At 65.5% G+C, this 20,405-nt stretch overlaps 8 protein-coding genes across 8 annotated transcripts; 4 read left to right on the forward strand and 4 right to left on the reverse strand.

Moving 5' to 3' along the window:
• Positions 1-184: 184 nt before the first annotated feature.
• EMIHUDRAFT_455112 (hypothetical protein) lies at positions 185-5,131 on the reverse strand (the record flags this gene model as incomplete). Its single annotated transcript, XM_005788640.1, has 13 exons — positions 185-240; positions 338-425; positions 749-842; positions 913-1,094; positions 1,292-1,344; positions 1,665-1,803; positions 2,017-2,064; positions 2,213-2,246; positions 2,454-2,517; positions 2,701-2,787; positions 3,770-3,894; positions 4,033-4,163; positions 5,075-5,131. The coding sequence occupies 13 exons, from the start codon at positions 5,129-5,131 to the stop codon at positions 185-187; spliced, it is 1,158 nt and encodes a 385-aa protein (XP_005788697.1).
• Positions 5,132-7,017: 1,886 nt separating this feature from the next.
• Positions 7,018-8,221, forward strand: EMIHUDRAFT_440637 (hypothetical protein). The gene has a single exon (XM_005788641.1). The coding sequence runs from the start codon at positions 7,048-7,050 to the stop codon at positions 7,828-7,830; it is 783 nt and encodes a 260-aa protein (XP_005788698.1). The 5' UTR covers positions 7,018-7,047; the 3' UTR covers positions 7,831-8,221.
• Positions 8,222-8,495: 274 nt separating this feature from the next.
• On the reverse strand, positions 8,496-9,254 carry EMIHUDRAFT_226573 (hypothetical protein; the record flags this gene model as incomplete). Its single annotated transcript, XM_005788642.1, has 3 exons — positions 8,496-8,541; positions 8,828-9,015; positions 9,120-9,254. The coding sequence occupies 3 exons, from the start codon at positions 9,252-9,254 to the stop codon at positions 8,496-8,498; spliced, it is 369 nt and encodes a 122-aa protein (XP_005788699.1).
• Positions 9,255-11,059: 1,805 nt separating this feature from the next.
• On the reverse strand, positions 11,060-11,826 carry EMIHUDRAFT_226574 (hypothetical protein; the record flags this gene model as incomplete). Its single annotated transcript, XM_005788643.1, has 2 exons — positions 11,060-11,464; positions 11,644-11,826. 2 exons carry the CDS (start codon positions 11,824-11,826, stop codon positions 11,060-11,062), a joined length of 588 nt encoding a protein of 195 aa, XP_005788700.1.
• A 3,869-nt stretch (positions 11,827-15,695) lies between these two features.
• EMIHUDRAFT_226576 (hypothetical protein) lies at positions 15,696-16,516 on the forward strand (the record flags this gene model as incomplete). Its single annotated transcript, XM_005788644.1, has 3 exons — positions 15,696-15,815; positions 15,945-16,144; positions 16,213-16,516. The coding sequence occupies 3 exons, from the start codon at positions 15,696-15,698 to the stop codon at positions 16,514-16,516; spliced, it is 624 nt and encodes a 207-aa protein (XP_005788701.1).
• Positions 16,517-17,074: 558 nt separating this feature from the next.
• On the reverse strand, positions 17,075-17,278 carry EMIHUDRAFT_58721 (hypothetical protein; the record flags this gene model as incomplete). The annotated part of the gene is made up of 1 exon (XM_005788645.1): positions 17,075-17,278. A coding segment is annotated over one exon (204 nt), but the record flags the coding sequence as incomplete, so codon positions are not given.
• A 724-nt stretch (positions 17,279-18,002) lies between these two features.
• EMIHUDRAFT_313460 (hypothetical protein) lies at positions 18,003-19,178 on the forward strand (the record flags this gene model as incomplete). The annotated part of the gene is made up of 5 exons (XM_005788646.1): positions 18,003-18,011; positions 18,406-18,482; positions 18,653-18,674; positions 18,961-19,014; positions 19,116-19,178. The coding sequence occupies 5 exons, from the start codon at positions 18,003-18,005 to the stop codon at positions 19,176-19,178; spliced, it is 225 nt and encodes a 74-aa protein (XP_005788703.1).
• A 563-nt stretch (positions 19,179-19,741) lies between these two features.
• EMIHUDRAFT_226579 (hypothetical protein) lies at positions 19,742-20,287 on the forward strand (the record flags this gene model as incomplete). Its single annotated transcript, XM_005788647.1, has 1 exon — positions 19,742-20,287. One exon carries the CDS (start codon positions 19,742-19,744, stop codon positions 20,285-20,287), a length of 546 nt encoding a protein of 181 aa, XP_005788704.1.
• Between the last annotated feature and the right edge of the window lie 118 nt (positions 20,288-20,405).

Here is a 20,405-nt window from a genome sequence, read left to right on the forward strand (position 1 = left end):
TGTTCTCCTCTCTCTCTCTCTCTCTCTCTCTCTCTCTCTCTCTCTCTCTCTCTCTCTCTCTCTCCTCGTAAATCGACAAATCCCGAACCGTTCGCTGAGTCAACACTCCATCCGACCGCCTCAGCCCGCCCGTCGCACTCGCCCTCCAAGTCCACCCCAGGTTAGTCCTCGCGCGCGCGGAGAGTCAGCCCTCAATCTTGATGCCGCGGGATCGGCACGCCTCCTCGAGGGCGTGCTTGCCTACAGCCGAGAATGGTCCATCACGGGTGGAACATTTCGCCATGCCCACCGCGCCGCACGAGCACGCGGCCGCCGTCGGGGGTGGTGTCGTTCTTACCGGTGATGCGGATCGTCTTGAGCATCGGCAAGTGGGGCGGCGTGCGGCGCAGGAGCTCAGCGATGCAGCGGAGTCCGTCGTCGCCGACCTGGTGTGAGTGAGGGAGGATTGCAGAGCACGAAGAGGGCAGGGGGGGGGGGGGGGAGCGAGCCGCCCCGCGCTCGAAAAGCGTGTCCACGCCCAGCCCGACGTCGACAAGCTGTGGCCACCCAGAGGAGGTGATGGCCTGGAGCAGGCACGGCCGTAATGTGGCCAAGGTGCAGCCGAAGTCGAGGTCCGGCCGAGAGGGGGTGGGCGGATGCGCGTGTCCGAACGGCGGGGCGGGGCGGTTTTGCGCCCCGGTTGACGCAAGGTGGCACGTGATCCCGCCGGGGCTTAAGGGGCGTGAGGCGCCTTCCCGATGGCCGAGACGTGGTACTCGAACGTGGGCCAGCCTCGCTCGTGGTAGGGCGTGTGGCTGCCATCGTTTGCAGTCTCGGTGTTCCCGTCGGTGACGAAGAAGCACCTGCCCACAGGAGGCGCCGTGAAGAGGGCGCTCGCCACCGCGCGCTGCCTGTCGAGCCGCGCCCGCGCACGTAGTCAGTTGGTGTGCGTACCACACCTGCATGCGCGTTAGAGCCGCGCGCAGTGCCATCGTCGGCCCCTCCCCGATAGGGGGCTCCTCCTTGGCGCGCGGCGGCTGGAAGAGCGAGCAAAAGTCAAAGAAGACCGCGACGCGCGACGGGAGGGTCTGCCAAGTGTAGGGCCCCTTGGACACCTGGTGGGCGCGCGCGCAGGGGGGAGGTGTGTTGTGTGCGCGTGCGTGCGTGCGTGCGTGCGTGCGTGCGTGCGCGCGCGCGTGCGCGCGTGCGTGCCGTGCGTATGCGTGTGTGGGAGGGGAGGGGAGGGGGGGGGGGCGGATAACGAGAGCGGCGGCGAGGCAGGAGGGGTGTGTGCACGCGGCCACGTCGGCGCCTGGATGGCCTGCGCCGTCGTGATGGCGTCCGCCAGCATCAGTAGCGTCCGGCCTGCAGCGTGGATACCAGAGGGTCGGGTGGTACACCGCTGGCGCCCACGGGACTCCTCGCCGCGTCTGCCGCAAGGCGGCATCTGCCACCCTGCGCCGCAGTTCCCAGGACCACACACCGGCTCGCACCACCGGGCGAGGAGTGGTGGTGGTGTGGCGGTGGTGGTGGGTGGTGATGAGGGGGGGGGGGGGTGCTGGGATGGCCTCTTGCTCGTTCCGAGGCTCGGCGCTAGTGCGGAGCGAGGCGCCTTCTCGATCGATCTTGCGCTTCTCTCTTGCGCCTCTCGCTCGCGCTTCTCTCTCGCGCATCTAGCCGCGGGCCGTGAGGGTCCGGGTGCTCCTCCGACTCCCACGAGTGAGAGACCGCAAGCACTGCCATCGGGAAGCCCGCGTTGCGTGGGCCGCGGGGAAGCGCCTTGACCTCCTCCGCGCTGTAGTAGGCGGAGGGCTCCAGCACTTCCTGCAGCCCGCGCGGGGGGGGGGGGGGGAGGGTGGCACGAGCGGGTCAGGGGCGGCCGGTGCCCTGCGTGAATTGCAAGGGCGACGAAGACAGCGGGCGGCGAGGGGCAGTGCGGCGGAAGAGACGGGCGGAAGACGGGCACGCGTGTCGTCTCGGGTGCTGGCCGGAGAAGACTGAGTGTGCATCTACGGTGTGGATCTACGGCCGACTCGCCAACTCTTGCCGCCGTGGCAGCGTCAGCGCGCGCCGCCGGTCGGCGGGCTGCGCGGTGTCGCAGACGCGCGAGAGGTCACGAGGGTGGGGACCCGGCCGTGGGGAGGGACGGGCATGTGGGGCCGTGCATGTGCGCGCAGAGTGGAGCCGGAGGCGGAGGGTCCGCGCGGGAGCGTGTCGGGAGTGCGCCGCTCACCACCGCACGCAACTGCGCCGCTCGGGCGACAACCCTGCGAGGGGCGAGATGCGCAGACAGATGCGCAGAGAGGCTCGCGATGGCGACGGCAGAGAGGCGGCACGCGTGCACGTGCAGCGTGAACGGCACGAGCACACTCGCCCCCCCCTCGGGCGGCACCTCGGGCGGCACCTCGTGGGGGCTGCACTAGGTGGGGGGCTGCACTCCGTCGGCATCTAGCGCGGCATCTAGCGCGGCGGACCACTCGGAGCGCAGCAGCCGGACGGGAGGCACCAGGCGCAGCCCTGGCTGCGGCTCGAGCTCGCCTGAGAGGGGAGTGAGAGGGGAGGCGTCGACACGCTGCAGCGCGAGGCGCGAGGCAGGCAGGCGCGAGGCAGGCAGGCTGCAGGCTAGAGGCGAGCTCGAGGCAGACAGAGCGGCATGCGACACGAGATGCGGCGGCGCGACGGCGCAGGCGGCGCAGGCGCGGCGAGGAGCGGCGGCCAGACGACCGCCACCCCTCGCGCGCGCGCCCCACCGCCGCTGCGTGTCCCCTCCAGTCCCCTCCAGCGCCTCGAGCAGAGCCTCTCCGGTGCCTCGTGTCGTCTCGAATCCGGCACCGCGGGCGCGGGCGCGGCGCAAGGGGGGGGGGGGGGGGGCGGGACACGCGCCGTAGATCGTGTCCGGGTCCGCGTACATCGTGGGTGTGTCCGGGAGCGGCTCCCATTTGACACAGCAAGCCTCCGAGACCTGCGGCGGGCCCCGGGGCTCGGCTGTCAACACCGCGGCTGGGCACACGGCGCCGAGGCGGCCGCGCATGCGAGGGTCCGGTCTACGGGGAGGGGCCGCGCCAGCAGGAAGACAGCGTCTTCAAAACAGCACGCCGGCCTGCCCGGCCGCCCGGGATGCGCAGCAGGGCGCGTGTGCTACACCGGTGCGACATCTACCCTCAGCCACCCCGCTCAAGATGGCCTCCACCGCCTCCGCGGCAGCCGCCGCCGCCGTCGTCGCCTCCACCCGCCGCGCCTCGACGGCGGCGGCCGCTGCGCGCGCCTCCGCCTCGACCTCCGCCCTCGACCTCGACGCTGCCGCCGCACCCGGTGCCCTCTATGCCGCCTCCGCTGATGCGGCCTCCGCCGTCGCATGACGCGCAACCGTCGCCTTCTGAGAGGTGGCGGCGGTGCGCGCTGCCGGAAGGACCTGCCCGAGGCACCTGGCGGCACCGGCGGATGCGAGGGGTCGAGAGGCAGACGCGGAGGCCTGGTCGGGTAGGCGAGGGCAGGCCGAGCGCAGGAGAGGGCCGGGGGCGGGGAGGCGCAGCGCACGAGCTGCGGCGGTGCGGGGAGGTGCGGGGGCGGGGGGTGGGGGTGCTCGGCCCAGAGAGCGGGCCCCACGGCGCGGGGGCGCGGCACCGAGGAGCGGCGGTGGCGATTTCGGCGCGGAGGAGCGGGCAGAAGGGAAGCAGGGCAGAAAGGGTGGCAAAAAGGGGTGTCTGGCGCGCTCTCGGTAGCTCCTTGGAAGAGGGCGACTAGGCGACTAGGCGACAGGCACGGGGGCGCGGGGGCGGCTGTGGCGGACGGTACTTTAGACAGCCGATGCAGTACGAAGGCGGGCGGGTGACGTAGTGGAGAGGGACGCCGTGCTGGAGGAAGAGCGAGAGGTCGTTGCGAAGCCGCGCCGCCGTGTGAGGGCGCAGGCCAAACCTGCGAGCCACGGGGGCGGGCGAGTCATGGTACGTCATGGCGCGAGTGCGGCTGCCGTCCGAGGAGGAGGGAGCGCGAGGGGCGCGCTCGGGCTATGCGCCCCCCCCCCCCCTCCGAACCCGACCTAGCGCTCTTCACCGTGTCAGAAACGGCCCTTCGACCTCTTGAGCCAGAGAGGCGCCCGTCACGCCGGCGGCACGGAGCGGCGAGGCGATCGCATCGAGCTCGAGCCACGCGAGCAGGTGAGACACCTCGTCCACCGAGAGCGACTGGAGCGCTCTCCGCGTGTGCCCCACCCGGCCGGCGCCAGGCGCCGCCGCCGTGGCGCGGGCGAGCCGTTCGCGGGAAAGCTGGAGAAGCTCGAGCGCGGCCGCCGCCTCCTTTTCCGCCTGACTCACGAGCACATCGGATGCCGCATCGGAGGCGTCCAGGGCGCCGGCGGAAGTGGCCGGCATCGGCGATTGATGTTAAAAAATTTCCTTCGCCGGCGGCGCTCTGCGTCGCGGACTCGCGGCATCCACCTTTAGAAGGCCAGCTCGGCACGTTGGGCAGAGCAAATCATTGTCAGTGTCACAACAAACATCTCTCTCTCTCTCTCGATGTATGTAGTATAAAATGAACTCGGGGGCACGGGACGCGGCACAAACGGGGCACAAACGCCAGGCTACAAAGACGGGGAGGCACGTAGTATGTATCATCATCAGATGTAGGGCGTGAGAGAGTGTTTGTTAGGGCGTGTGCAACGGCCTGTGCTGCAAAAAACAAATAATTTTAGGTGGGGTGTTCAAAGTATATAATAGGATAGGATTATAAAAATCGGGCGGTTGCCAGCGAGTACACTCGGCCGCTTGGTTTTGCTATGCCGGGCAAGAAGGGATGGTAGTTGTGGCACCATTTCAGAGGCGGGTTGGTAGTTGGAGCTGACCAAAGTCGGCGGCGAGCGTCGACAAGTTTTGAGGTTGGCGAGACGGAAGCGGCGGGGACCGTCGCTGCTGTGGCAACCCGAGCGCAAGGGGGGATATGCCACAGGAAACAGGAAAGGGCTGTTGTGGGTTGGTGCCCGCACCCACTGTGGCTGCCTTTGACGGCCGGCAGCGGCCCGTCAGCGTGGTGATTCCCTCGTACGCGCGGATGGAGTACCTGGTTTGGAGCCTCAGCCTGCTGCTAAAGCTCGAGCCACTTGAGCGCAAGGGCTCTGAGATCCTTGTTGCCCACGGCAGCAACGCCAGCCTTGCATACGTCAGCGGGGCCGCCTGCAAAGCACAGCCCGCCTGCCACTCGCCAAAGGTTTGGCACGTCGACGTGATCGATTTGGACGCGAGTGGGATCGGTGTAGCGAGTCGGTACTTTGCGGCGGCCAAGGCGCGGAACGACATCCTTGTGCACCTCGATGACGATCTAGTACCCAGCCAGACGATGCTGCAGGATTTGGTTGACAAGGTTGCGAGCGAGGCTGGCTTTCCTAGCTACCCACACGCGCACGCACCCGGGCTTTACGGGGCGAGCTCGCAGTTTCGATGCTGCGGGGTTAGCGGGCTGTTGAATTGCAGGTATCCGCGCGACTCGCCCACGCTCGTCCTTACTAGCCTCGCCGCTTGCTCCAAAGCCCTCAACACGCGGTACCTTGACTTTTTTGACGCGTACCGACCCCTCCTCCTTCTGAATCGAGGCAACGGAGAGGATATTACTTACTCGCACTTCGCCTGGCTGCAAGGGCGTGGGGCCGCGTCAGACAATGTACGTCACGTGGGCAACTGCTCTTCTGATGCTCCCTCGACCGCAAATGGTAGCCGCGAGGCGAAACCGTGGCAGCAAGGTCTACGCTCGCGCTACAGGTGGGGCAGAACGATCACCAACAAGTGTGGTCCTACAGCAGCAAAGTCCACGGAGCGTACGTGCTCGAAAGGAAAAGGAGAGTTTGTGCCTTTAAAGCCGATGAAAATGGGGGTGCCCACGTTCTCGGATAAGAGAGACGTCGTCACCCACACGAAGTTCAAGGCCAGCCGTGACGCCATGTGTGTCGCCCTCTTCAGCATCCAAGGCTCGAGCCACTACCCGTTTGCGCAGTTGCAGGAATCGCTGCTGCAGGCAACTACTCGTTCGCCGCCGATGGCACGCGTGCTGCCTCTCCAGAGCATCGGTGCTACTGTTGTCGAGGCGGTCAGCGCCGTGGAGCGAGAACTGCTGGCGGCATATACCGCGAATCCGAAACAATCGGCCTGCGCGTGCATGCGTGCAAGCAACTACTCCCAGCAATGGGGCCTCATCTTTGTGCATGTGCCCAAGACCGGCGGGACGTCCATCGAAGAGGCGCTACTTGGCGGGGCTGTTGGGCCTGGCACTAAGCTGCACTCGTGCCACGCGTCTCTGAGTGACCTACTCGAGTGCGCCGCGAACTCCACCCCAGCCTTCTATGTCTGGCGCCACCCGCTGGACCGGTTGGTTTCGCTCTTTGAGTATGCCAAAGCAGGCGGCAACGGTGAGAGGAACGACCTCTTGAGGTACGCGTGGATGAGAGATCGGAACTTTAGCAACTTTGTGCACGAGCTAGCTCGCATCCGAGGGACGCTCGGGCAGCTTCCGAATATCTTCAAGACGCAGAGCTCATGGATGGGCTATCGCAAGCGCGCGACAGACGAGCGGGCAACGATATCATCGGCCACGCGTCGAAACGGCACACAAGCTGAAGTGATTGCGTTGCACTTTCACGCTCTTACACAGGGTTGGCGCGGTCTCGCCAACCAGTACCCGCGCTTGCCACAAAGAATTGGCCACTCCCGAGTCAGCCGTCACGCATGCTGGCCGTCCTATTACACAGATCCTTTGATTAACGAGTTGACGAGGCTGCTGTACGAGGATGACTTCGAGCTGGTTCACCCCTCGGTCGTGGAGGACGCACGCAGCGCAGCGCAGGCCTGTATAATGGGTCAACCACGCGGTCTATCATTAGGTAGCTGATAGGGGCGGTCCGTAATTAGATGAACGAACCCAAGATCACGGACACACAGTCGAGAAAGAATTCTTACAATACAAGCCACTCTCACAGCACACTGGCACGACAAGGGCGCGGACTGAAAAGAAAGAAAGCGAGCGTTCACACCAATCCTCGCTACACTCCGTGAGCGACAAGCCCTTGCTTCGCCTGCCGAATATATGCATATTCACCCAGTGCCGTCCCCAAATGCAGTCGGCAACGCCCAGCTCTACGTCGAGATCGGAAGCCGCGAAACGCAGTTCGGCGGCAGCAAGGCGGCGGACGCATCGGGGCTCGGCGGCGGTCTCAACAACATGCTCATGAACGTGGCGCAGCTTCTGCACGACTCGTGCGGCGGTGGACGGCACGGCAACACGACCCTCGTCCTGCCGCAGCTCACCTCTGGCTGGCGCTTCTTCAAGGCCTCGCAGCCGGGCTCCCGCATCAAGGAGTCGGTGGAATTTGGAGATGTCTTCGACGCTGCCGCCTTCGCGCAGCGCGTGGCGCCGTGCCGCGTGGCGGAGGTGGCGCCCGTCGGCGTCGCCGTGCAGGAGGCCGCTGTCGTCGGGATCAACCGGCAGTGGCCGTACGAGGCGTGGCTGCCTCTGGTTTACGGTGCCCTCGCACCGAGCCGCAAGCTGCAGCCGGCAGTGGCGCAGATGGTTAGGCGGGCAGCGGCGGGCGGAGGGCCGCGGTGGGCGGCGGTGCACCTGCGGATCGAGCGTGACTGGTGGGTCATCAGCGGCTTTTGCACGGCGCGCCGCTTCCCGCACCGCCGCTGTTACCCTCCGTCCGAGGTCGCATCGCTGACCGCCGCGAGCCGGCTGAGGAGGAACGTGAGCGGGGTGGTGCTCATCTACGCGGCGGATAACGTGGCGAGGAGCGGGCCCGAGGTACGGCCCGAGCAGTTCGGAGCGCGCGTCCTCTCCCTGCCGTCTGCGCCCGAGAGCACCGGGCACTAGATGCGGAGCACGGATGCGGAGTACGAAGACCCCTCGAGGCTCTAGCTGGCAGCGAGCTCGGCTGGATCCCACTGCACTGCGCAGCCGCATGCACTGCACTCGCGGCCGCTGCGCGCACGCTCTGCGCCGAATGCGCTGCAGGAGGAGTCACACCCCGAGTTCTGCTCCAGGCATGGCGTACACGCTGCGCACCGCCGCCGAGTTCTTCACCGCCGCCGCGGCGCCGGGGGGCTTCTACGGCACCGCTCCCCCCGCCCCGCCCCTCCTCCTTCTCTCGCGGGATCGCCCGAGATCAGCGGAGGCCATCCGGCGACGAGCCCCCGCTGCAGGCAACTCCTTCTCGACATTCTCCGCCGGGGTGGCGCTGCACCGCAAGTTCGCGCGTGGGAGTGCGGCCGCCGCGCCGCGCGCCGCGTACGCCTACGACTGCCAGCCCGCCCTCGTGCGAGGCATGCGCAGCAGCGAGCTCTTCCGCACGGTGAGTGCCGCGCGGTGCGCCGCCGCGGCGGGCGGGGTGGCGGCGGCGCGCTCCACTGACGCGGCGCGAGGAAAGGGCGTCAGGTCGGGACTGTCGCAGGGGCGATAGGACGATATTCACACCGATATATAAAGCACACCGATATATAGCTCTGGTGCTGCTGCACATCGTGTCACCGAGATATATGTTAATACTCGATCGCGCCACAGCCCACGCGCCACGCCGGCCCACTGCTGCGTCGCAGCGGTGCACGGCTACCACACGCGATGCTCCATCATGCATCAAGAGAGTCTCTCAAGAGAGTCGAAGCGCCGGGGGGCCGCTTGAGAGTGGCCTGGCCCTGGGAGCTGGGGGGGGGCAGTGAAACCACCCCCGCCTCAACCCGCTCAGGGACGGACGCATTTCCCCCCTTTCAAAGGCGGTTTCGAAGTTGATGAGACCTCGCCCCCCCCTCTCGAATGAAAGGCGTAAAAAGAGGCGCGGAACAGGCCGGAAGCGCCGCTTGGACGTGGGTCACACAACGGCAGCGCTCCAGACGCGCTCTGGTAGCTGCCAATGAAGCTGTAGCCCATCGCGCGCGCGCCGGACGGCCATTGCACCTCTACTGCAGTGCCCTCCTGCACCGAGAGCGACGCGTCAAACCTTTGCTGCCCATGACCGCCGGCGGCTCCGAGCTCGGGCGAGCGAGCCCTGGCTGAGCTGAGCCTCTGCGGTCGCAATGCAGCGCTGCGGTCGGTGCAGAGTGGCCGTGTGCGTACGGCGTCGTACGCGCACGGCCGCTCTGCCTCAGTGTCGTGCGGCTTGGGCCAACTGAGGTCGCTCTCCGACCTCGCTCGCCGAGCTCACAATCCGGCGCGAGCCGCATCGAGTGGAAGTTCGACTTCAGCTTCCGCGAGTGGATGCACTGCCTTGTCGAGTGCAAGCAGTTGGGCTCCGCCGGGAGCATGTGGTGCAACATGTTCTCTGGGCGCCAGCAGACGCGAGCGCGCAAGCGCGTGTTGAACCGGACGCTCCATAGCAACACTCAAGATACACTCCAAGGGGGGTACACGTTTTTTATTCGGGTTCGGGGCCCAAGAGTACACTCTTGGCGACGAAACCGAAGCGGGTTGGCCCCGGGGTGGTTTCACTGCTCCAGCTCGGCAGCGGTGCGGGCAGCCTCCTGTCACAGCACACACACAGGAAGGACTGTGTGGTTGTAGGAGACCGCACCAACCATCACTTTACTGTGCGATAGCGAAGAGCCGCTGTGATTTATGACCGCGCAAGACAATAAGTAAGGGTGGCTCAGGGCCCTGAGGGAGGGTGTAGAGGATGTAGAGTGTAGAGCTGTAGAGCTGTAGAGATGTAGAGCGCTGTAGAGCTGTAGAGCTCTACATCCGCCGCGGGGCGAAGCGCCTCCGTTGTAGAGCGATGTAGAGGCGCTCTACAACGTGAAATCTCTACAACAAACTCTACATCATAAGCGGCGAACGAGGCACGGTCGCTCTCCGACATGAGGCGCGTTGCACTTGCCAGTGCTGCCCTGGCCTTCTGTCTGCCCGCCCAATGGGTGGCAGGTGCCTCTGCTGCTGTGGCATGCCTCACGGCTGCGACTGGCCGGCGCCTCGGCGCGTCAGCTCGGCTCGGCGTAGCAATAGTGGCCAGCGCAACTCGCCTGGACTCAACGCTCAGCCATGAGCTCCCGCACGCGCTGGCGCGAGGCATGGCGCATGCAACGCGTCTGAATGCTCGCCTCGCTCGCGCAAATGCGACCGTCCTCGCAGCCGACAGTCCACCGCCTGCTAAAGAAGCACAGCGACGAATGCGGCACCGGCGACACATGGCAGGCTGGTCATGACGCAGTTATAGGGTGTTGTGTGCCGTCGGAGTCACTCTCTGTGTGTCAGGGATAGTCAGGGCTGTCCATCAGAGCTCCACTAAGCTCGGAGACACCCCATTAGCGCGGCTCGACCTCTTTGAGTCACTGCCTTCCCGGCGGTTTGGCTGTAGAGCCTCTACAACAAACTCTACAGCAAAATCGGGCTCTACATCGCTCTACAACGGAGGCGCTTCGTCCCGCGGCGGATGTAGAGCTCTACAGCTCTACAGCGCTCCAGAGCGCTCTACATCTCTACAGCTCTACAGCGCTCTACACTCTACATCCTCTACACCCTCCCTCAGTCAGGGCCGCTCTGCCCGCAAGGCGCCCCCGCGTCGCCCGGACGCGGTACCATTGACTAACTAATCCCGGAATCACACCCACACGACCAAATAGCGAAAATAACAATTTTGGCAAACGCCAAACATGCATGGGCGATCCAGCGGCTTCCTTCAGAAATGATCGCGGAAAAGCGGGGGGTTGGACGGACCGCATTTTCGGGGGTTCACCATCTGCCCAGCCGGCACCAACTTGATTCGTAGATGCGCGTCTCACGGCCGGACCGCGGGACGGGGAGGGAGGGGGATGGATCCGTAAATCCGTAAGTCCGTAAATCGTGTAACAAAAAACCACTAGAGACTCCCCCGCCGCACCCAGCTACAAGGCAGGCAGAGACACAGCACTCGCGACACGGAGAAGCCGGAGGCTGGCCTCTCCAATGCTCGCGCAACGCTGTCTGAGTGTCTGTGCACGCGCAGCAGCTCTCCGTCCGGGGTCCGCGCGGGCGGCGCACACAGTGGGAGGGCGACGACCGTGCGACTGTAACGCTACGTATATCTCTTAACAATAACTATATTCGCGCTTGCGCTGCGCCTCTGCGAGTGCGACTATCAACCTCTCTCGCGTGCGCATATAATCCCCTCCATCTTGTCGTACAGCCTTGACCTCTCCGCCTTTGCGGCATCAGCGCGCCTCGCCTCTGCCTCCATCGAAATCTGCAGCGCGTCGAGCTGCTCGCGCAGCTCGGCCTGCATCTTGGCCCGCATCTCGCCGATACGCCACTCACACTCAGCTCGAGCTGCGTTTTTTGCCTCGTCAGCCATCCGCTCGGCCGCTTTGATGTCGCGTTTAGTAGCCTGCTGCGCTGTCCTCAGGTTGTCGCGGTCGGAACGCCTAAGCTCTTGTGCCGCAGCAAGCTCAACCCGCGCCGACGCGAGCGCCTTCTTCACAGCGCTCGCAGAGCGCTTCTCAGAAGCGAGCTCCTTGGTCTGTGACCGCAACTTCTCTTCCAACTCCTGCCGGAGCAGCACCTCAGCACTCGCACTACTCGCGGCTGCATGGATGTCCGAGCCCTTTACGGTGTGGTTTGCGCGTCTGTGCTGACGAGAGTGCGGGAGATGCTGCCGTTGTGCTGACCAGAGATTACGCCAGCGGTAGCAGTGGCTGCTCAGTGGCTGCTTGGGCACACAACAACATTGCTCGTGGCCGAGCTGGCATAAACCGCCGCACCAGCCTCTGCGGCTGCAGGGGTGATTTGGATCGCGTCGAGCACTGCGCCTGTATCGTGCTTGAGCATGGCCTCGTACGTACTGAAGTCGGCTATCCTGAGTTCGTTGAGCAGGCGCTCCAGCACAATGCTGAGCTGCGTCGGTGCCATGTGTCGACGTGTCCAAGGGAACACGGACGTCGCCGAAGGCCTTCTACCGCCTGCCATCACGCTGCAGAGCCTGCGTAGACGCCACAGACGCCAATTCTGCAGCCCACAGCCCTGGCAACTGAGGGCGAGGGCCAGCAGTATACGACGACGACGAAATCTCACACCCCGAGCTGGCCAGCGCCATCAGCCCCTCTGGCCCCCTCACGGCCCGGCCCAACCTCCCTTCGCCTCGCCTCCAGTGCCTCCAATCAAGTCGCACCTCTCTTCTTCAGCGAATGCAGCGGCAGCACCACGTCAGAGGCCGGGCCGACTGGCGGACCTGCATGCCCAGCCATGCCCCCCACTCCCCACCCGCTTGGTCCTTGGATCGATCAGCTGACAGCTCCACCAGCTCCACCACCGCGTGTCGTGTCATGAAGCATGAGATAGACATAGAAAGCATGAACCATCGAAAGGTCTGGTCTCCAAAAAGAACTCTCGGCGCCCGCCGCGGGCGCCGCGCGCGCCCGCGCCCCGCCCCTTTTGCGCAGCAACACCTTTAAATTTCATGGCCCTCCAAATCCTCCAAATTCGGGTCGGAGCGTAGCGGAGTGGGCCCCGAGTTTGAAAAAGGCGACGGACGCTTGCGTCCTAGCCTCCAACAACGCCTCCACGCACCACGTCGCAGAGGGGCCCCCGGAGGGATGCACAACCGCTCCACGCCACGCCGCTTGCGGCGGTCCTATTCCCAGCTTCTGGGGCCAGTTATTATTTTGACCGCGCAAGATAAAGGGGGACTAAGGGCTCTGCCCGCAAGGCGCCCGCGTCGCAGACGCGGTACTCAGCTTCGTAACCCGTGAAAACAAAAGCAGGACCGTGGCTCCCAAATACGACAACGTCGGTTCAAGTTTGGCTACCTCCATAACATGGGCGATCCAGCGCTTCCTTCGATCGGGGAAAAGCGCATCGCGACATCTCTGGGGTCACCATATGCCGGACCGGCATAAGACATACCGGCTTACGCTCACGCCTGCGACCGAGGCGGCGCTGCTGCGGCTGAAGGAGTGCGGAGAGAACAAGCAGCTGCTATCCCGTTGCGCGCTGTGGTGCAGCGGCGATGCCCTTGAGGCGCTCATCGTGCTCCAGAAGCTGCGCTATCCGTACCAGGTGGGCCAAGCTGGTGAGTGGGGTGAATGCATCTTGCCGGGGCCGTGGCAGGCGATCGAGTTCGACGACGTTCAGTGGCGAGCGGTTGCCGTGGTGCAGGGCGCATGGGTCCGTGACTGGACGCAACAGGGCAGGCGCACTGACCTTACCGTACAGGCCGAGCCGCTTCTCCCATCACTTCCCCCGCTTCAATCGCCGGATCAGCAGCAGCCTCTACCCGACCCAGCTGCGCTGCATCCCACACCGCAGCCGCCCCCGATGCCATGGGTGCCACGAGAAAGTTTTACGTGTGCCGGGCTCACCGACAAACCGCCAAGATTCTGGAGCTCACTGGCCGATGCTTTGCCCGCGCTGACGACACAGCCATGGTTCGATGAGAGTGCCGAGGCACAGGCAGAACGTCTACAGCTGCCTCTCCTAGACCCACGCAACGCCGACCACGACAACCACAAGTGGTCAGCGCAGCCGCCGGTCAAACGCGTGTGCTATCAATCAATGCGGCCGTGCGAATGGAAGCAGACGTGGTACACTGATGCATTCCAGTGGGTTGAGTACAAAACTGAGCTGGTGCGCTTCTTACATGCACTGCGTTGCATTGTCGATGGTACCACCGAGTACCTGGACGTCGAGTTTGCGCCTGAGATGTGGCGCTTGAGGGGCGGCGGCGTCAACTGCTACCCGTGCAAAAACGCGCGGGCGCGAGAGGAGTTTGACGAAGACCCGTGTGAGCTATGCGGTGCCGGGATGGAGGAGCCGTGCCAAGAGCACTGTGTCATTCCAAGGGCCGCACGCAACTGGTGGACTGCGTACGAGGCAGAGCTGAGCGGACAATGGCCGGCGTGGTGGAGCTCAGGCGGACTATCGGATTATTGGATTCCCCGCCGCGGCTGGTGCGTTGCACAGCGTACTCTACTGCGTGTGAAGCTGCTGCTGGCTCGCATGGTGCTCAACCGTGGCGACTCGCTGGCCATGCGATGCCTCATTCTCGCTGGCACGCCCCCTACTCCCAAGTTTGCGGACCAGCACAAACCGCCACTCCACCAACGACTGCTGCACTTCCGCGGTGTGATCCACTTCAGCAATTACGATGGTGCAGCAAAGGAGCTTGAGAGCATGCAGACGTCGACGTTGTATCCTGAACGTCGCAACATGGACATCAGCGAGATTGCAGCCAAGTACGGGATAGCCTATGGCCCGCAGCCATTGCACTACATCATTGAGTCGAGCACGTTCAGCCGCAACCTGCTTGGTCACTCGCTCTCGCCATGCGACTTTAGCTATGATCCGATTGTGGGTGGCGAATTTACTGATCACCTCTGCCGACGCCAGGATGGCATGTTTGATCCGGGCGAAGTGGGTGACCACTCGCTGGCGCGTGGCGGGCACGGCTCTCTCTGGCGACACAAGTGGGGTGAGCCGCCGCCTGCGTGGCCCGAGACAGACACTAACCTACCTGCACCGTATCGTCCCACAGCAGAGAGGGTTGCGCGCATCTGCCGTGAGCGCGTGCTTCATCTTCTCTTTCCAGCGAAGCTTCGCGCTGAAGTAGAAGCTGGTGCGCCAACGCGAGGTAGCGCTAGTCAACGATAGGAAGTGGTAGACGCCCGAGGGTGGGCGACGGCTAGCACCACACTTCTCCCCTAACTCTGGTTCCGTGCTTAGAGCCTACTGTATACTTGATGCAGAGCTTTCCGACGTCATTGTGTTTGCCGCTCCGCGCTCGACGCCCGCCGCCGCGCGCGCCCGCGCGCCACCCCTTTTCGCTTTTGCGCAGCAACACCTTAAATTTCATGGCCCTCCAAATTCGGGTCGGAGCGTAGCGGAGTGGGCCCCGAGTTTGAAAACGGCGACGGACGCTTGCGTCCTAGCCGCCAACAACGCCTCCCCGGCGCAGAGGGGCCCCCGGAGGGACGCTCAACCGCTCCACGCCACGCCGCTTGCGGCGGTCCTATTCCACGCTCGCGGGGGCCGGTTCTATCGTTTCCCATAAGTAGGGTAGGTGGTTGGGCGGGCACTGTTGGTGGTGGTGCGCACTCTGCGCAGCGCCACCAGCGGCGCGTCGGAGTGGCGGCCGCCACTGGTGTGGTGCAGAGCGGTTCCTCTCCGGAGAGCCCCAGTCACCACCGGCGGCCGCCTTCAACTCCCCGAGCGGGGCCCTGGGACCGAGGGCGCGCTCGGCTTCCTGCGCTTTGCGCAAGCGCAGGGTCACAACCCCTGGGCCAGTTGTTGGTGGTTAACCACCTCAAGGCCAGCGCGCGGGCGATGGAATGACTCCAGCAGCTCAAGGGCTCAAAGTACTCCGGCGCGCGCGCGCGCGCGCCACCGCCCCCGGCGCGGGGTGGGATATCAGTTCGTGTGAGTTCTGTGGCCCCATCCCTATGCCCCACCTTCTTCTCCGTTGCCAGTCCCCGAGAACCCCACTATATAGCGCCACCTCGTGAGCTGTCCTGTGAGCTGTGTGCTGTGTGTCCAGCAGTCCGGACCCGGTGATACGGCCGGTGACACGTGCCTCGTGTCGGCTCCCGAGCCAACCAATCGTGTGCAACGTGTGTGTGCGTGTGGGCCCGTCCTCCTTGCTTGGAGGTGTGTAAGACTGATGACTGACTGAGGGTAGGTGGGAGGCAGAGTTTGTGTCGTAGGTGTGAAGAGTCCCCCGGGCCGCGCCGCACCAGCGGAGTCTCCGGCGGCCAGAGCCAGGGCGGCATAACTCTATCGAAGAAGTTATGCCCGAGCTTAAGCTCGAGACTGGGAACACTGAGGAGCAGTGGGCGATGCTCAGTGCGCTCGCGCATACGACCGCGGCCGCGCCGGCGGCCAAGCAGTCTCCGACTGCCGACCAAATTGTCGGGGAGTTTGTCGCTGCGCTCGCCGCCAAGCAGCCGACGCCCGGCGGCGGCGCTGCGGCTGCCGTCGGCGCGGCCGTCGGTGCAGCCGCCGCGGCGATGGCCGCCGCGTACACGACACGGAAGAAGGACCGCGAGTCTGGCGCCGCAGCAGCGGCAGAGGCCCTGATTGCAACGCTGGACACGGCAGCGGTGCTGGCGGCGGCGGACGCGGACGCCGTGGCGTACGCCGACCTGCAGCGCTCGTGGAAGGACGCGGACATGTCGGCCGAGGAGAAGGCCGCGGTGGAGGCACGCGCGCTGGCGGTGCCGGTCCAGCTGGTCGAACGGTGAGGAGAACAGAGAGAGAGGAAGGAGACACGCACCAGTCTGGGACGCCGGCCTGACCGCCTCGCAGGTGCCACGCGTACGTGCTCGCCATCCAAGCCTTCCTCCCCTCGTGCAACCCAAACATCACCTCGGATGCAAAGGCGGCCCTCACCGCTCACCACTCACCCTCTGCCCGGCCCTCAGTGACTCCCGCCCCCACCACGCCCCTCGCAAAGGTTGGTATCCACCAGCTCGCGGGCGCGGCGCGAGCAGCCTTCCAGACGGCGCTCGTCAACTCTCCGCCGGCCGCCGAGCGCGAACGGCTGCGCGGGCTGCTGCGCGAGATGCGGGAGGTCGAGGAGGCGCTGCTCGAGGGCGAGGCGTGTCCGTGAGACAGTCAGTGTCCAGACACAATCTCTCGCGCTCTGTGCACAGGGTAATCTGTGTGATGCTGATGGGACACACAGCTCACACTCAGGGAGGGGGGGGCCTCGGCTCTCCTGAGACTCTCTGCGGAGAGGAGGGGCCTCGAGTCCCTCGAGCGGAAGCAGGCTCTTGTAATAGCCGAGGAGCCAGGCGAGAGCGGCGGGATCACGCTCATCACACCACGCAACTCATTTTTTTGCTTTCAACACCGCGACGGTCGGGCGCGCGGGAGCGGTGAACGCCGCACGGCGCCCCCGTCTCTCGCGTCTCGGTCTCCGTCGCTCATCTCTCGCGCGCCAGCTCCACGGCGCGCTGCTCAACTGTCTCTCACCTAGCGGGAGCCCACGGTGGGGGGGTGTCTCCACCTTACGCAACGTCCCTCAGCCGCCGTGCGCGCCCGCTGCCGCGCCGGCGCCCACTGCCTCCCCATGCTCTCCCTCCGCGGCTGCGAGCGCCTTTTGCCGCCTGCGCTGCCGCTTCGTGAGGAGATCCCCGCGCCGCATCGCCGTCTCGGCGGATCGCTGTCGCTCCCCGAGGACGACCTTGATCATCGCCATCGACTTGCGCGTCATGCGCGCCCGCTCGGGGTGCGGCATCGTCGTTTTGCGCCGTTCGTGCAGCAGCTTGACCGACGCGAGCATGTTTCGCTCGCGGAGCAGCACGGCCCATAGCTTCTGCAGGTCAGCGTCGCTCTTGAGCCGGATCTCGGCGGCGGACCAGCGGCGGCCGGGTGGAGGCAGCTTCGGATCCACCTCGTACGGATCCACAAACGCCTCCAGGTACGGCGCAAGAGACGGTGCTTCGCTAGCGTCGCCGCCGCTGCCGTCCTCGTCGCCCGACGGCTCGGGACCCGTGCTCAGCGGGCGGAGAAGCGGCGAGGGCGCACCGGCGGGGCGGTGCAGGCGAGCTCCTCCCAAGGCGGCGCCTCGCACAGTGAGGCGCGACGCGCCGCGAGAGAGTGGGCGCAACAACATATCCTACATACTCGAGTATGTGGTGTGTACGGTCGGCCCAGGGGCGTGGTTGAGGGGTTGGTTGAGGCCCCCCCTGTTGAGTATATGAGCGACCCACCTCGAGGGTTGCTCCTGACTCTGGCCTTTTCTGGGTCACGTAGCCACACCTCGCCTCCTTGGTGCGAGTGGCTGCCAGTTCGACTCTGGGGAGGATCGAACCATCAACATGGTACCTCCGGTGAGATCTCCCAGGTCGTCGGCGGTCTAGGGATGGGGAAGGAGGACAGGGTCCCCACCTGCACGAGCAGGATTTTGGAAGGACGATCAGGGGGACAGGTGGGGCTCTCCTGCTCCTGACAAGGGTAGGGACAGAAGGCTCCTACGCGCGCCCGGCCCCACCAAGGTTTTTCTCGCCCGCCTCGCCGCCCAACCACGTGGCAGATTTTTTTCAACCAGCGCAGGCGTGCGCCCTACGAGCCGAGCCCTTCACCTTTGAGCGATGTCCACAGTGAGCGCCTGCCTCTCCCGCTACCATCCCGCCCTGGCCTCCGTCGCCCCTCGCCGCCGCCACTCTCGCCGCCGCCCAAAACTCCGCTTCCGCCCACGCCGCCCCCCACGCTCGCCGCCGCCGCCCACACCGCCACCACCAATCCCTCCGCCCCCACGCCGCCCCCACCTTCGCCGCCTCCTGCCTCTCCGCGCCGCCCTCCCCACGCCGGCGGCACCAGCCCCTTCGCCGCCCACGCCGCCTTCACCCTCGCCGCCGCCGCCCTCGCCGCCGCCCTCCCGCGCCCTCCTGCGCCACTGCCCTCCTGCGCCGCCGCCACCAGCCCCTCCGCCACCCCACCGCGGTTGCGCGCCCCCCCTCCCGCCCCCAAACCAACGCCCTTTGCCTCCCGTAGGTGCCCGTCAATCCCAAGCCCTTCCTCAACGACCTCACTGGCAAGCCCATCATCGCCAAGCTCAAGTGGGGCATGGAGTACAAGGGCGCGCGCCCGCGCACTGCCAATCGCCGCCGCCCGCGCCCGCCGCCGCCCGGCCTCTGCCTGCCGAGGAGCCGCTTATCTTCCGCCCGCCTGCGCCGCCGCCGCCGCCACGTGCGCCGCAGCCGAGCGGCTTCCGGACATCCCCCCCCCCCCCGCCCCCCAGGCTACCTCGTCTCTGTCGATTCGTACATGAACTTGCAGGCACCACTGATCCCCCCTGCCCCCGCCCCTGCCTCGCATCTGAAGCCATTCGCCGTGCCACGCCGTGGTACGCCATGCTACGCCGCCCTCGCCTCCGCCCCTTGCCCCCCTCGCCGCCGCCGCTCCCTCGCCGCCGCCGCTCCTCGCCGCCGCCGCTCCTCGCCGCCGCCGCTGCCGCCGCCGCCGCCGCCGCCGCTCCTGCACCCGCCGCTTGCGTACTCCGACCCTTGACTCGGCTCGGACCCCTGACTGCGCCCACCGCTGCTGCAGATGGCGAGCACAGAGGAGTGGATCGACGGCGAGTTCTCGGGAAACCTGGGCGAGGTGCGGGCAAAGGGAGGGGGGCTTTGCTTGCTTGCTTGCTGCTGCTGCTGCTGCTGCTGCTGCACGTGACGCAATCTCCCCTCCTCGGCCATGCCCCGCAGGTGCTCATCCGGTGCAACAACGTGCTGTACATGCGTGGCTTGCCCGAGGAGGACGACGAGTGAGGTGGCGAGTCTCTTCTTCTTACCTCTCTAACTTTGCGCGCTGCGCTGTTCACCCCTGTTATCTCTGTTGGCTGTAGTAATTTCAGTGCCGAGGCCCGCCTTTGTATGCACTAAAATAGCCGTGCGCGACGCGCCTCCGCCCGGTCGTCGTGCGCCGAGGTGCGAGGTCGCCGTCGCGCGTCGGGGCCTGACACACGCAAACCAATGGCCAATGCGTCTAAAGAAAGAAAGAAAGAAAACAGACAACCCAAGGGAGGGATGGGAGGACGGCACGCCGCCACCACACAGGGATTTTAAGGAGAGAGGTGTGGTGCGCCAATGCGTAAGAAAGAAAGAAAGAAAACAGACAACCCAAGGGAGGGATGGGAGAACGGCACGCCGCCACCACACAGGGATTTTAAGGAGAGGGGTGTGATGCGCCAATGCGTCTGATTAAACTGCTGCCTCGGGAAATTCTTTTTTGCTTGACGCTACCCAACCGCGGCGTGAGCCGTGAGATACGGTAGGGTGCTCCTGCTGACCTTTTCTTGGGAGCCAGCAGCCGCTCGCGCGCAAGCCCCGCGATGGTGTTGAGCTGCATGCGATTCGCCCTTTTCGTGCTCCCATGCGCCGCGGCCCGCCTAATCCAGCCCCGCCGTGCCTTCCTCGCTGTCCCAGCCTCGCTTCTGCCTGTGATGCGCCGCAGCGATGCGGCGGTGGCCGCACCGTCAAAGGCGGCATCGCCGGCGGCGGCAAAGCAGCAGATTCTCGCTGGCTATGACGAACTAGGAAGGCTCCTCCGCGACTTTGAGGCGGTGGTGTCGGGTGGTGGCGGCGATGGCGTTCGCCGTGTCCTCGGCACGGTGGGCACTGTAAGCCCCGTGTACCTGATCGAGCCGGCGTTCCGGCTACTCTTCGACGAGGACGAGAGCCTGCCGATGGAGTACATCGAGACGGTCGAGTCGCTCATGCGCAATCTGGCAGCCGCGGACAGCGAGGCGTACTCGGCTATCTTCATCGAATTTTCGTCGGCAAAGGGCAAGCCGGCCGACTACTTTGGGCGCTCTAAGCAGGCGGTCGCTCGTGCGAGAGATGACTGGAGGCAGTTGATGGACTACCTGAGCATGTGAGGGCGTAACGAAACAAGTTACCTGCGCGCGCGCTTCCCCGATCGCCGATGCAATCGCAGCTAGAGAGGAGCGGACAGAGGTCTCTGCCTTCACCGTCTTGGTCTTGGTTTCGTGTGTA

The sequence above is a fragment of the Emiliania huxleyi genome (assembly GCF_000372725.1).
Source record: "Emiliania huxleyi CCMP1516 chromosome Unknown EMIHUscaffold_133, whole genome shotgun sequence".
Classification (NCBI taxonomy): domain Eukaryota; phylum Haptophyta; order Isochrysidales; family Noelaerhabdaceae; genus Emiliania; species Emiliania huxleyi.

What these genes read in the sequence shown, in the direction of transcription:
- EMIHUDRAFT_440637 (XM_005788641.1), top strand. Translation starts at nt 7,048, where the DNA reads ATGCATATTCACCCAGTGCCGTCCCCAAATGCAGTCGGCAACGCCCAG.